This window comes from Gorilla gorilla, chromosome 8, assembly GCF_029281585.2.
Source record: "Gorilla gorilla gorilla isolate KB3781 chromosome 8, NHGRI_mGorGor1-v2.1_pri, whole genome shotgun sequence".
NCBI lineage: Eukaryota > Metazoa > Chordata > Mammalia > Primates > Hominidae > Gorilla > Gorilla gorilla.
This window is the reverse complement of record NC_073232.2, coordinates 8,822,131-8,837,761: the sequence shown is the minus strand read 5'-3', so window position 1 is coordinate 8,837,761 and position 15,631 is coordinate 8,822,131. Positions and strand designations below refer to the sequence as shown.

At 45.4% G+C, this 15,631-nt stretch overlaps 1 protein-coding gene across 41 annotated transcripts in view; it reads left to right on the top strand.

Annotated features, from left to right (window-relative positions):
* The window catches only part of LOC129525065 (rho guanine nucleotide exchange factor 7-like), a 241,280-nt gene that overhangs the window by 62,587 nt on the left and 163,062 nt on the right, over positions 1–15,631 (top strand). For 20 of the 41 annotated variants that reach the window (XR_010135134.1, XR_010135131.1, XR_010135129.1 and 17 more), the window contains 8 exons: positions 2,105–2,320; positions 2,606–2,759; positions 3,204–3,269; positions 5,421–5,479; positions 6,572–7,096; positions 11,567–11,689; positions 13,558–14,209; positions 15,054–15,118. Coding sequence is in view for 4 of the 41 variants with exons in the window: in XM_055353309.2 (XP_055209284.1) it covers positions 2,105–2,320; positions 3,204–3,228 (241 nt within the window). In the remaining 37 variants the exon portion in view is untranslated. The other 21 variants (XM_063709830.1, XM_063709829.1, XM_063709825.1 and 18 more) reach the window with 20 other exon arrangements.

Below are 15,631 nucleotides of genomic sequence, written 5' to 3'. Positions count from 1 at the left end.
CCCTCACCTAGCTGCTTCCACAGCTCTGTAGCAAGAGTTCTAACCTTTTTTGACCGTGAAGCCTGCTGAGAATAAGAGCTGTGGACTGTTTTCCCAGAAAGGCATGTACATGCTCTCCACACAAAACCTTTCATTGTGGCCAAGCACAGTGGCTCATGTAACCCCAGAACTTTGGGAGGCGGAGCCAGTCGGATCACCTGAGGTCAGGAGTTCAAGACCAGCCTGCCCAACATGGCGAAACCCTGTCTCTACTAAAAATACAAAAAATTAGCCAGGTGTGGTGGCAGCCACCTGTAATCCCAGCTACTCCAGAGGCTGAGGCAGGAGAATCACTTGAACCTGGGAGGCGCAGGTTGTAGTGTGGTGAGATCACGCCACTGCACTCCAGCCTGGGCGACAGGAGCGAAAGTGTGTCTCAAAAAACAAAACAAAACAAAACCTCGCATCCTTTCAGGGGGCTCACACCTCCCTAAGGGCCCAGTAATTAAACCCTTTGGGCCTGAGGGTGAGAAACTTTGTCTCAGTTCTTCCCCAAGTGATCAGCCCAGGGGTAAGGAAGGAGAAGCCAGAAAGCAGGACCCATGAGAAGGGCCCCCTCCTGGAGTTTGAGGCCCACTCCCTCCTGCCCCTGCCTCTCCTCTGTCCAGGACTCCTCCCTGCTCTGCCCCACTCCTGGGGCCATAACCATGGGGAGCTGTGGTTTTCTACAGGCCCCTGGGGACAAAGTGGGCAGGCTCACCTGGAGGCGATCAGAGTAACATGGCAGGAAGCGAGGGGGAAAGCCGCCCTGGAACTTCGCCTCTCTGCCCCCTGACGTCACTGGCGTGCACTCCTCCCTCCCCTCAGGCAGTGGCATGAGTTCCATGTGAGCGCTGTCCTGCTCCCTCTGCTGCCTCTTTTTTTTCTTGGGGCTGCCATAACACTTTCCCTTCCCCAGCCCTGCCACCCTGGTGGGACATTGGGCTTCCCTCTCACAGGGTCCTGGGGACAGGCCCATCCTTTATCATACCCACAGAGAGACCGTTTTTTTCTTCAGGACCTGAGGAGCAGCCAGGTTCCATGAGTTAAATGCAGATCTGAACCAAGCTGGGATTGGGGTACACACTCTCGTCTACTGAAAAGTAGCTAGGGATTCCAACTAGGTGAGAAGGAGAGTGGGGCAGAGCCAGACCAGACAAGGACTGATCACCTGGAAAAAGCCTGCCATCAAAGGTCTTGGCAAATGCTGGGTGCAGTGGCTCACTCCTGTAATACCAGCACTTTGCGGGGCTGAGACAGGTGGACTACTTGAGGCAGGGAGTTCGAGTCCAGCCTGGGCAACATGGCAAAACCGCATCTCTACTAGAAATACAAAAATTAGCTAGGCATGCTACACTCCTGTAATCCCAGCTACTCAGGAGACTGAGGCAGGAGAATCACTTGAACTGGGGAGGCAGAGGTTGAAGTGAGCCGAGATTGTGGCCCTGCACTCCAGTCTGGGAGACAGAGTGAAACTGGCCTCAAACAAAAAAGAATGTGGCCTTGGCAGAGAGGGGCCAGCCCAGCAGTGCCTTCCCTTGGGTTTCTCCTGGGTAGGCCTCTGCCATGAGAAGGTGCTTCCTTCTGCCTATCCATGGCCCACAGCAATGGAATGTCTGCTTCTAGGGGTTGGGTGGGAGACTGCTGGCAGAACTGGAAACCTTCAGGTGGGGTTTTTTTGTTTTGTTTTGTTTTCGAGATGGAGCGTCACTCTGTCACCCAGGCTGGAGTGCATGGTGGAATCTCAGTTCACTGCAACCTCCGCCCCCCTGGGTTCAAACAATTCTTCTGTCTCAGCCTCCTGAGTAGCTCAGATTACAGGCATGTGCCACCATGCCCGGCTAGTTTTTGTATTTTTGTATAGATGGCATTTCACCATGTTGGCTGGGCTGGTCTCGAAGTCCTGACCTCAAGTGATCCACCCACCTCGGCCTCCCAAAGTGCTGGGATTACAGGCATGAGCCACTGAGCCCAGCCCCTTCAGGGGGGTTTGGAGGCTTCACTACAATACTAGTTTCCTGTGGCTGCTGCAACAAATTACCACACACTTAGTGACTTAAAACAACCAAAATGTATTCCCTTACAGGTCTGAAGGCCAGAATTCTACAGTAAGTCCTACTGAGTCAAGGTGGGAGCAGGGTCGGTGGTTTCCGAGGCTCTGTGGGAGAATCCGTTTCCTGGCCGTAGAGGTGGCCTGCACTCCTCAGCTTGTGCTGCCCGTCTCGAATGACTGGAGTTTCCTGCTTCTGTCACTACACCTCCCACCCTCTCCATCACCTGCTCTGCTCTTACAAGGATCCGAGTCAGTACATCAACCCCAAAAGCCAAAGACCCTTAACTTCATTATATCTGCAAAGCCTGTTTTGCCATATAAGGGTCATGTTCACCAGTTCCCGGGATTAGGATATGGGCATCTTGGGGGCATCAGCCTGCTACAGCTAGGCTGCAAAACTGTTACACCCTCCTGATGTTTCAATGATTGGGAGAAAAAGGGTTGGCATTTTTTGCTTAGGGGTCCCTCTTAAACTTGTATCTGTAAGGTCGGGGGTCCCTCTTAATCTTGTGTTTTTGTTTTTGTTTTTTTGAGGTGGAGTCTTGCTCTGTCATCCAGGCTAGCAGTGGCGTGATCTTGGCTCACTGCAATGTCTGCCTCCTGGGTTCAGGTGATTCTCCTGCCTCAGCCTCCTGAGTAGCTGGGACTACAGGCGCCCACCACCATGCCCTGCTGTTTTGTATTTTTGGTAGGGATGGGGTGGGGGTGGGGCTAGGGAGGGGGGTTTTGGCTGTGTTGCCCTGAGCTCAAAGCGATCCGCCTGCCTCTGCTGCCAAAGTGCTGGGATTACAGGCCTGCACCACTGCACCCGGCTGCTGTAAAGTCTTATTTCACACAGCTGAGACATGTTTTAGGAAGTTTGCTGAAAGACCCCTGGAGACCGCCTTATTGTGCCCTCCCTGTTATTGTGTTTAATTTGATTGAACTTTTCTGCCCTCCTGCTTTTCAGCTTCTCTAATAGTCTCCCATTAAACCAATTCTAAGAACCACCAAAAAGGGGAAATTTTTTCTTGAAAGCAGTAAAATGATATGGACTGTTAGAATGTAAAATATATGAAATCAGTCATTATACGTTAGTGCTGCTCTGACATAGGGACGTATTATTGAGAAGGAACTTTTGCTTGATTTTCAGAGAAATGGAATCCTCGTATCGCTGATCTACGTAAACAAATTGAAGAATTGTCTGAAAGAAAATATGGTATGTCTAAACTGGAAAAGTCCTGTAATCTTATGTTCATGGGCGTTTACACAATGGAGTTACTGTTCATCATGGGGGTACCGTGGAAAAGCCCAGGGCTGCCGGCGAGTCATGCCATCCTTACACGTTTCTCCTTGTAAGGTGCTTTGTAGTGTCTACACACTTTGTTTCTAGATTGCTGCAAAGCTGAGGAAAAGTTGTATTTCTTTAGTTATTAGTTAGCATTTCTTTTAAACTTTCAGTATGGAGATTGGAAATTTATTTACATATTTATTGCAAAGCCCTGGATCTTAGGGATTTCATTGAATTATTTATTTACTTTTTTTGAGACGGAGCCTCGCTCTGTCGCCCAGGCTGGAGTGCAGTGGCACGATCTCGGCTCACTGCAACCTCCGCCTCCCGGGTTCAAGCAGTTCTCTGCCTCAGCCTCCCGAGCAGCTAGGATTACAGGCACCAGCCACCACGCCTGGCTGATTTTTGTATTTTTAGTAGAGACGGGGTTTCATGATCTTGGCTAGGCTGGTCTTGAACTGCTGACCTCCTGATCCACTCACCTCAGCCTCCCAAAGTGCTGGGATTACAGGTGTGAGCCGCCATGCCTGGCCAAATATTATTTTTTTAAATGAATTGTTTCTCTTAGTCTGCTTTGTTAAATTTGGAATTCATCTGGGCGCGGTGGCTCACACCTGTAATCCCAGCACTTTGGGAGGCCAAGGCAGGCAGATATCTAGGTCGGGAGTTCGAGACCAGCCTGACCAACATGGAGAAACCCCGTCTCTACTAAAAATACAAAATTAGACGGGTGTGGTGGTGCATGTCTGTAATCCAAGCTATTCGGGAGGCCAAGGCAGGAGAATCGCTTGAACCCAGGAGGCAGAGGTTGCGGTGAGCCGAGGTTGCACCATTGCACTCTAGCCTGGGCAAAAAGAGCAAAACTCCATCTCAAAATAAATAAATAAAATGTTCAGTACTCACCAAGGTGCCCCTATTGTCTCTGCTTTTATCTTGATGCATCACTGAATTGATGTTAGATTTCAAATTCATCATTGCCCTGATACTATTCTATCCTGAAGCCACCTTTATATAGTGATGAAAGAAATTAGCGATTTGTTATTATCCTCTCTCTGTTGGTATACATCAAATGCTCACCTAAAAAGAGCAACAACCAGTGGAAAGCATGATGTTTTCATTTGGGTGACTATTTACTTGTAACCTATTAGCAAACTATAAAATTGTATGATATGCAGAATTTTAACTGAATTGCTTTAAGTGAACATTTAAACATGATAAACAATATTGATGGTATTTATGTTAATGTACTTAAAGTGAACATTTTTCTTCATGATGAGTAATATAACCTACTCCTCAATGAAAACCTAGCACTAAATTTGCTAATGAATTCAGTAACATTTCCATAATATTTTTAGTTACATGGTTAAGGTTCTCTTAGTGTTTCTCCCACTTTTTAATAGCTTATGCCTTTTTCACCTTTGGTTTTTTTTTGGTTCATTTTAAAGCAAAAATCTCACAACATGTGATATCTGGAAACACTGTAACCTAGTGGTAAGACCATAGGCCCTGGGGACACAGGCTGGCCACGTCTCTTCTCCTGTCTGAGCTTTAGTATCCTCTTTTGTGGTCATGAGAACTGAAGATCTGTCCCGAAGATTTGATAAGATAGTAAAGTGCTTCACATAATACCAGACATATAAATACACAGTAAATGCTTCCTCCTTATATTTTTATTGATTGATTGATTGAGACAGAATCTTGCTCTCTTGCCCAGGCTGGAATGCAGTGGCGTGATAATGGTTTCTGCAACCTCCACCTCCTGGGTTGAGGCAATTCTCCTGCCTCAGCCTCCCGAGTAGCTGGGATTACAGGTGCCTGCCACCATGCCCAGCTAATTATTGTACTTTTAGTACAGACGTGGTTTTACCATGTTGGCCAGGCTGGTCTCGAATTCCTGACCTCATGATCTGCCTGCCTCGGCCTCCCAAACTGCTGGGATTACAGGTGTGAGCCACTGTGCCCAGCCTGTCTTTTCTCTTCACACCCGCAGTTCATGATGAAATATTAAATATGTACTAGTGGATATTACTTTGCTGAATATTGTCTAGTGAATATTAAGTATTTATTCTCACCTTTCAGACATGAACTTATGAATTCAACAGGTGAAGATTTAGAACTTGATAAATCAACTTTGTGAGGTACGTCTTCAGTCTTAAGTCAGATTAGAAGATTATGTGAGGTGATTATCACTTAACATTGATTTAATGGTAGCTTCCACATGAAATAGTATGCCTCTAAGTATTAATTATGTCCTAGGACAGGAGAATTCATGTTGTCAAAATTCTCATACTCTCTAGAACAATAAACTCATTTTCTTTTTATTAGTAAATATTGCATTTATGGGTAGACAAAACTGAACGAACAATATTTGTTCTACTTTTGAGATGCAAGATTCATCTGGCATAATGCATTGAACAGGTTATTATTGAAGTCTACACCAGTCAACTGAATAAGCATTCATCAAATGTCCATGATATGCAGGACATAAGTTTTCTTTTAGAGTATGGAACCATGCATATTATCTTTTAATTAGATGATTTAGTTAGATATGTTTTTAAAGAACTAGAAATATAATTGATTTTCTTGTTTTGGCTCTGGAGTGGAGTGGGGACGAAACAGAATGGATCCACACTGTTTAGATTTACTAAAATGGAAGGATTGCAGCAAGATCATATCCCTAGTCTCCCCATAGCAAATGTCACCTGCTAGCTGTTTTTTTTTTTTTTTTTTTTTTGGAGGTTGAAGTTTTGTTCTGTCGCCCACGCTGGAGTGCAGTGGTATGATCTCAGCTCATGGCAAGCTCACCTCCTGGGTTCAAGCAATTCTCCCTGCCTCAGCCTCGTAAGTAGCTGGGATTACAGGCCTCTGCCACCACACCTGCCTAATTTTTGTATTTGTAGTAGAGTTGGGGTTTCACCATGTTGGCCAGGCTGGCCTTGAACTCCTGACTTCAGGAGATTCACCCGCCTCAGCCTCCCAAAGTGCTTGGGATTATGGGTGTGTCACTGCACTTGGATTTAATGGGATATTTCACTACAGACTTTGGTAAACAGAATATTAGCATTTTTGGTGTTCTTTTTATTTTACTCATACTATTTTTCTTTGGACTCAATCACAATAACAGAATTAAAGATCAAAGTGTAAAAGTTAAAGACCAGTACAGATTCAATAATTATTCTTTTCTACATACTGTGTTTAAATGATATCCCTTTTTCTTTTTGTTCTTATAGCTCGAGCTGTAAAAGCCAAAGGTCCGGTGATGATCCCATACCCTTTTTTCCAGTCTCATGTTGAAGATTTTTATGTAGAAGGCCTTCCCAAAGGAATTTTTTTTTTTTTTTTTTGAGATGGAGTTTTCACTCTTATCGCCCAGGCTGGGGTGCAATGGCGCAACCTTGCTGGTCACTGCAACCTCTGCCTCCTGGGTTCAAGAAATTCTCCTGCCTTAGCCTCCCAAGTCGCTGGGATTACATGTGCCCACCACCACACCAGGCTAATTTTTGTATTTTTAGTGGAGATGGGGTTTCACCATGTTGGCCGGGCCAGTCTCGAACTCCTGACGTCAAGTGATCTTCCCGCCTCGACTCCTGACATCAAGTGATCTTCCCGCCTCGGCCTCCCATAGTGCTGAGATTACAGACGTGAACCCATGCCTGGCCAGGAATTTTGTTTTTTAGGAAGGCTTTCTACTAATGGAATTCCTGGCCTTGAGAGGATGTTACTTTCGAAGGAAAGGATTTTTTTGTTATTAAAAGGTAAGATTCCTGAATTCTTACTGGACTGTTGTCTCTGTTATGAGTAATCCATCTTCAGTCATTCACCACTAGGGTTGTATTTAATTAAGTCTGAGTTATTTTATGGTGGTTTTGTTTTGTTTTGTTTTGTGTTTACCGAATTTTGTTCTCATTGCTGTGGCTTGAGGGCAATGACGTGATCTCAGGTCACCACATTCTCTGCCTTCCAGGTTCAAGCAATTCTCCTGCCTCAGCCTCGTTAGTAGCTGGATTTACAGGCATGCGCCACCGTGCCTGGCTAATTTTTTGTATTTTTAGTAGAGATGGTGTTTCACCATGTTGACCAGGCTGGTCTAGAACTCCTGACCTTGGGTGATCCACCCGCCTCGGCCTCCCAAAGTGCTGGGATTACAGGCATGAGCCACTGCGCCCAGCCTGGGCCTGCTTCTTTCTCTTTTTCTTTTTTTTTCATTAGCAGCTTAAAATTGGTGCCTTATTCAGACACAAGCAAAAGGACATTAGCCCAGCTTTGGAAATAGGTGAGAGCCCATCTATGATTTTCCTAGTTTCTCCTCCCCCTTTGCTTTTTGCTCTCTTGTTAGTATATTAATTGTTTTCACTCTCTGAATCTTTTTTCCCCATTTCTTTGGCAGACATTTTTACTTGTCTTGGAAGAGTAGGTGAAGAGCTGTTTTTAGGACTCTTTGAAAGGGTACAGTATGGGTGACAGTCTTGGCTAATGGTAACATCCAGGGAGCTGGGGTCAGCATGAGCTGGAATCAGTTCAAATTAGCAAAGCACTGGCACTCAGTGGCAGGAATACAAGTGACTGCAAAGTGTTAAACACATCTGGAAAGGGATACTGACATCATCCTCAGAATCTGTGGGGAGTTCACATAGCCAGTTAAGACCCATTCCTCTTTGACCCTATAAAGATTCTTTAAAGAGTAATACCCTTAGTGGTTTTCTAGCCAGCTTGCCTGCTCATTTATCTTTGAGGACGACATGCCTTGTGGAGCTCCACAGGCCCCAGAGGGGTATGGATTCTGCATTTAAAAGTGCTGAAGCTGAGAGACTGGGTCTTGGTGGACCCCGAGAGTTCTGTTTCTCCTCTAATCATTGTTCCTTTTTTTCCCAACAGCTGGCATTGCTGTTTAAATGGGTTGTTCTTTGCTGTTTGAAGTTGTTTCATAGTGGTGTGTCAGGATTTGGGTTTTCTTAATACTTTCCAAGCTGGTGACTTGAGTGGTGGTTAGGGAGGAAATGTTTTAGGGCTGTTCTGGAGCTATTGAGGTCAGGTGTCTAGATACTCCCAGCTTGTCTGTTGAGGAGAATGCTGTTCTCATTGTGCTGCCTTTGGTGGTGCTGTGTGTGGCTCTTTAGATGTGGGTGGAGGTGAGCTGGGGGAGTTAATGAGATCTTTTTTAGGTGCTTTTGATAAAGTAGCCTGCACTACAGGATTCACTGTGACTTTTTTCCTTAACCTATGCATTTCTCTCTGCTAGCTTTTGCTGTCTTTCTCATGCCTTTGATTTTCCCAGCTCCTCCTAGTTGAATTAACCTAAGTGCTCTGCTATGGTTTAAATGTGTCCCCCAAAGTTTATGTGCTGGAAACTCAATCCTCAATGCAACAGTTGGGATGTGGGGCCTAATAAAATAGCCTTCATGAATGAGTTAATGTTGTTATTGTGGTAATAGATTAGTAATCACAGAGTGGGCTTATTATAAAACAGAGTTCAGCCCCTTTTGCCCTCTTGCTTTCTTGCACTCTCTTTTCCTTCTGCCTTCTGTAGTGGGATGATGCAGCAAGAAGACCCTTACCAGATGCAGGCCCCTCAACCTTGGACTTCCTAACATCCAGAACTGTTAAGAAATAAAATTTATTCCTTTCCTTTGCTTTTCTTCCTCCTTTCCCTTCTCTTCCCTTTTCTTCCCTTCCCCTCCCTCCCTCTCTCCCTCCCTCCCTCCCTCCTTCCCTCCCTTCCTCCTTCCCTCTTTCTCTCTTTCCCTTCCTTCCTTTCCTTCCCTCCTTCCCTTTTTCCCTCCTTCCCTCCTTCCTTCCTTTTTTCTTTCCTTCCTTTTTTCCTTTTTATAAATTATGCAGTCTGTGGCATTCTTTTATAGAAGCATGAAATGGACAAAGACTCCATTTTCAAGAGCAAGCACTTTTGTAGTTTCTGAGCGAATTATGACTGCAAAGGAAGTTCTATAGGTAGCCTCAGATCCACTACCTAGGAAGCATGCTACCAAGCAGACCTAGGATCTAGGATTTGATCAAGTGCTGGGCAACATGATACCTCTGCAATTTAGCACTTCCCTATATACCTCCAGTTGGCTCAGCCCATTAGGGCTAAAACTACCCCTCATATCCTGGTGTCTCTTGTAGGCAGAAGCCTTGCCTAAACCCTAAGCTGCTTGGCTCACATTCTGTCTTGTGTTTTTTTTGTAGGGGGTTCAAATATACACAAAAGAAATATGTTGAACCTCCATGCACCCAACCCGCAGATTAAGCAGTTACCTCCATTTTTCCAGATTTGTTTCATCTGCTTCAATCTCCCTAAAAATTTATGTTTGTACAGGAGAGACTGAATAAATAGCTAATTCTCCACCCTACCTCTCATCTTAAGTCACTTTTCAGAGTAGTAAGTTAGTGACCTAGTAACCTTCCCTCTAATGACCAGTAGTTTTTTTTTTGAATACCATTATGAACTCATAGATTATTGTTTGCATTTTATGTGTTTCAGGCCATTGCAGTCTTTATTGTTTTGGATGCTTACATTGTCTCATCTAGGTTAATAATTACTCTTCAAGTTGACTTTCATGTCTTTTTGATGTGATCCTGTTGGACTTTGATGGCTTCCTTGCTTTCTGGCAAAAAAGATGTTCCAGGATCAATATACTGCACCATACATGGAGTCAGCCATTTCTCTAGGGAACCTTGATTCCTTTTAGTAGAGAACACAGTTTGAGGTCTTGGACTGAATGACTTTTGTGACCCTCCTCTCCTGAGACTACAGCCTGCATCCCTGCATATAGCCCATTTGGAGCTCTTGCTGGGCACCAACAGATCTCCTAAAACTGCTATATAGTTCTGCCTCACTCTTACAAAGATTCATCTCTTGAGAGTTTTGTGCTCTACCCCCAGATGTGGTCTTTCTGGTTCTGAAGCTTTTGCTTCAGTCACCCTGAATTTTGCCAGCCCTATGCATGCTATACCTTGGATTGCCAACTTGCCCTCACTGAAGCCAGTTTCTCTGGTTAGAATAGTTGCCCAAACCCATGCCTAATACTCTAGTAAACAAGGTTCTACCTAAGTTCATCAGCCTCCATAAGTTCTGGAATTACAGGCTGCCACCATGCCCGGCCTTCACCAACATTTGCCGTTATCTTTTTTTTTTTTCTTCCTTTATACCTTAAAGCAGTATAAGAACAAGTGTCTTCAATTATAGGAAACAGTATAATCCCAGGGCATTGGGAGGCTAAGACAGGAAGATGTCTAGATGCCAGGAGTTTTTTTTTTGTTGTTGTTGTTTTGTTTTTGTTGTTGTTGTTGTTTTTGACAGAGTCTTGCTCTGTCACCCAGGGTGGAGTGCAGTGATGGGGTCCACTGCAACCTCCACCTCCCAGGTTCAAGTGATTCTCCTGCCTCAGCCTCCTGAGTAGGTGAGACTACAGGTACATGCCACTACTGCCCAGCTAATTTTTGTATTTTTGATAGAGTCAGAGTTTCACCATGTTGGCCAGGCTGGTCTCGAACTCCAGACTTCAGGAGATTTGCCTGCCTTAGCTTCCCAAAGTGCTGGGATTACAAGCATGAGCCACCATGCCCAGCCTGATGCCAGGAGTTTTAGACTAGTCTGGGCTACATAGCAAGACCTTGTCTCTACAGAATATTTAAAAATTAGCCAAATGTGGTGGTGCCTGTGTATAGTCTCTCTCCCTCTCTCTCTTTTTTTTTTCTTTCTAAGTTTTTGTGACATGGTCTGGCTCTGTCACCCAGGCTGAAGTGCAGTGGTGTGATCATGGCTCACTGCAGCCTGAAACTCCTGGGATCAAGTGATCAATCCTCCCACCTCATCCTACCAAGTAGTAGGGACCACAGGTGTATGCCACCCAGGTCTTGCTGTGTTGTCCAGGCTGGTCTTGAGCTCCTGGCCTCAAGCAATCCTCTCACCTTGGCCCCCCACAGTGCAAGGATTACAGGTATGAGCCACCATGCCTGGCCCCTACCCTGCCTACTGAGAACCAAAAGAAGGACCCAAATTCTCCTTAGCTCAACTTGAGCCATTTCCTGATTGCTTCATCAGCAAGGAGCTGGTTATTGGGCTGTCCAGGCCTCCCAAGCAGCACAGAAATGAGGTGAAGGAGTTTTCCTGTTGCTCCACTCTGTAAGGAGTTGGAGGGTGATGTTTACTCATTTGCAGAGAGAGATGCCTTGTAGGCACCTCAGGATGGAGAGGACCCTGATTCCAATGTCCTTTTTTCCTTCAGAAACAGGACCTTGCCCTGTCACTCAGGATGGAGTTCAGTGCTCCTATCATGGCTCATTATAGCCTCAAACTCCCAGGCTGAAGCAATCCTACCATGTCAGCCTTCCCGTAGCTGGGACTACAGGTACGCATCGTGACACTCAGTGAATTTTGTTTTTATTTTGTTGTAGAGATGGGACCTCAGTATGTTGCCACGGCTGACCTTGAACTCCTGCACTCAAGGGATTTTCCTGCCCTGGCCTCCCAAAGTATTGGTATTACAGGCATGAGCCATTGTGCCCACCGTCTCTGGTTCTTAACCTTCTGCCTCCCTCTTCCAGTTTTAAAGAATGCTTGTAATTACATGGGCTCTCCTAGATACTCCAGGATAATCTTGTTTTAAGGTCAGCTGATGAGCAACATTAATTTTATCTGCACTCTTAATTCCCCCTTCCTGTGTAATTGTGCTGTGTAACATAGGACATGAGCAATTGGTGGTGGTGGGGGTTATTACTTTGGCCACCACAGTAACTATTTTATGCCAGGTACTCAGCTAAGCACTGGTGAATTAAGCATGAATAACACACACTCCCTAATCTCCATCCATTCATGGGAGGAGCACTTCACCTGCCATGCTCCTGAGAATCTCGGGAGTCAAAGAAGTCTATGAGGAGGTGATGCCAAAGCGGACAAGTGACAGAGGAGTCGAAGCTAGCTAGGAAGAGAGTAGAGGTTTAAGGGGAAGCATATTATAAGCAGAGGATATTACCCACTTCAGAGACTCCCAGAGGAGAAAGAGTGTGTGTTCAAGGGGCAGATGAGGCTCAGTTGGACTCCATAGCAGATGAAATGGAGAGGGGCAAGCAGTGAGGCTGCCTTGCAAGGCAGGGCAGAGCAGGGGCTGTTAAGGAGTTTGGACTTAATCCCTGAGGCAAGGAGAAGTGATGTAAATGGGGGAGTAACATGATGAGATTCATGGATTACAGACATGGCTCAGGCTGCTGTAGAGAAGGCACCAGGGAGAGCAGATGGCTCAATGGGTGTGCAGGAGACCTCCCTGAGTTTAGGGAGAGGTTTTTAAAACAGAAGAAGTTTGAGTAATTTAAATGATGATGGGAAGGAGCTCAAAGTGGGGGATAGGTTAAAGATACAGGAAAGTGGGAGGAAGAACCGACAAGTGAGGTTCCAGAGAGGGCAGGAGAAGAGGAGATTCCCATAGGGGGATTAACACTTTCTTTTCCTTTTTCTTTCTAAGACAGGGTCTCACTCTGTCGCCCAGGCTGGAGTGCAGTGGCACAATCTTGGCTCACTGTAGTGTAGACTTCCCAGGCTCAAGGGATTTCTCCCATCCCAGACTCCCAAGTAGCTGGAACTATGGGTGTGCACCACCACCACACCTGGCTAATGTCTCTTTTTTTTTGGTAGACACAGAGTCTCACTATTTAGCACTGATTGGTCTCCAACTCCTGGCCTCAAGCGATCCTCCTGCCTAGGCTTCCCAAATTGCTGGGATTACAGGCATGAGCCACAATGCCTGGCCTCTGCTAGTTCCGTATTCTCTAGAGTTGTCTTTACTTTATGCTAGTGTGTCCCTCATTGTGCTGATCCTCTGTAAAAATTAATACCTTTTTTTTTTTTTTGAGATGGAGTTTCACTCTTGTTGCCCAGGCTGGAGTGCAATGGCGCTATCTCGGCTCAGCGCAACCTCCACCTGCCGGGTTCAAGCGATTCTCCTGCCTCAGCCTCCCGAGTAGTTGGGATTTACAGGCATGTGCCACCATGCCCAGCTAATTTTGTATTTTTAGTAGAGATGGGGTTTCTCTATGCTGGTCAGGCTGGTCTCGAACTCCTGACCTCAGGTGATCTGTCTGCCTTGGCCTCCCAAAGTGCTGGGATTACAGGCATGAGCCATTTTGCCTGGCCAAAATTAATACTTTTTATATTAAATTTACATATATATATATATATATATATATATATATATGTATATTCGTTTTTTCTTTTTGATACCAGGTCTCACACCGTCACCCAGGCTGGAGTACAGTGGCACAACCTCTGCTCACTGCAGCCTCCACCTGCCAGGCTCAAGCAATTCTCCTGCCTCAGCCTCCCGAGTAGCTGGGATTACAGGTAAGTGCCACCACACCCAGCTGATTTTTGTGTTTTTTTGTAGAGACGAGGTTTCGCCGTGTTTCCCAGACTGTTCTCAAACTCCTGAGCTCAAAGCAGTCCACCCACCTTGGCCTCCCAGAGTGCTGGGATTACAGGTGTGAGCCATCTTGCTCATTCTAGTTTAAACTTTTGAGTGGTTTGTGTCTCCTGATTGGACTCCTACAAATACAGAATTGATGCTAGGAAGGGTACCAGGAGATAGACGCACACAGATGGGATTTGGGAATAGGTTTGGTTATCCAAGGAGCAGTGCTGAGCGCCTTGCTAATGGGATATGGGATGCTGGTGATTTCCGGGAAGTGAGCTCACAATGACTCAAGCTGCCACATACTGTTGATTGTGAAATGCCAGTTGAAGCATATGTCCTGCGAGCTTAGGGGTGCTACAAGTTGACCACTGCAGCAGTAAAGATGACTCTGAAGAATGGCGTGGGATGGATCCTTTCAAATGCACTTGAGCAGCGGTCTCCAACCACAGGGCCACAGAGCTGGAGGTGAGCAGCAGGCGAGTGAAGAGAAACTTCATCTGTATTTCTAGCCCCTCCCATCGCTTGCATGACCACCTGAGCTCCATGTCCTGTCAGATCAGCAGCAGCATTAGATTCTCATAGGAGCACAAACTCTGTTGTGAAGTGTGCATGTGAGGGATCTAGGTTGTGTACTCCTTATGAGAATCTAATGCCTGATACTCTGTTACTGTCTCCCATCACCCCAGATGGACAGTCTAGTTGCAGGAAAACAAGCTCAGAGATCCCACTGAGTCTACGTTATAGTGAGTTGTAGAATCATTTCATTATATATTACTATGTAGTAATAATAGAAATAAAGTGCACAATATATGTAATGCACTTGAATCATCCTGAAATTATTCCCTCACTCCCAGTCTCTGGAAAAATTGTCTTCCACACATTCACTCTGTTTTTTGGTAGAGGCAGGGTCTTAATATATTGCCCAGGCTGATCTCAAACTCCTGGCCTCAAGTAATATACCTCTCTCAGCCTCCCAAATTGCTGAGATTACAGGCATAAGCCACCACCCTCAACCAAGACTTTCTTAAACCAAATAAAAATTAAGTGAGATTACTTGAGCCCAGGTGGTCAAGGCTGCAGTGAGCCTGATTGCACCACTGCACTCCAGCCTAGGTGACAGAATGAGACTGTCTCAAAAAATAAAATAAAATACAAATTAACCCTTTATGACATTCCCAGTAACTTCCTAAGTGTTCCCCAGAAGTCTTTGAATTCTGTTTAATTTTCACATAACATTTAAGACATTTAAGAATTTATGTCTGTCTGTGTCATCCGTTTATGTCAAAAGATGTCTTTTTGTCACTTCCAGCTGGATCTACCATGAAGGACTTCTGAATCCAGGAAGAGAGACTGACTGGGCAACATGTTATTCAGGTACAAAAAGATTTGGACTGTAACTTAAAAATGATCAAATAATAGTGCATGCATCAAGTGCAATGGGAAGCTCTTCTGGAGAGTGAGAGAAGCTTCCAGTTAAGGTGACATTGAAGCCAAGTCCTGAAAGATGAGGAAGAGTTGTATGAGAGTGGGGAGGGAAGGGGGAGGTGGAGGGATGGGGAATGGGCCGGGATGGGATAGCGCAAACTGCCCGGGAAGGGAAACCAGCACCGTACAGACCTGAACGACGAAGATGGCGTATTTTGTTCAGGGAATGGTGAATTAAGTGTGGCAGGAATGCTTTGTAGACACAGTAATTTGCTTGTATGGAATTTTGCCTGAGAGACCTCATTGCAGTTTCTGATTTTTTGATGTCTTCATCCATCACTGTCCTTGTCAAATAGTTTGGAACAGGTATAATGATCACAATAACCCCAAGCATAATATTTCGTTAATTCTCACAGAATCACATGTAGGTGCCACAGTTATCCCCATTTTATGAATGGAGTG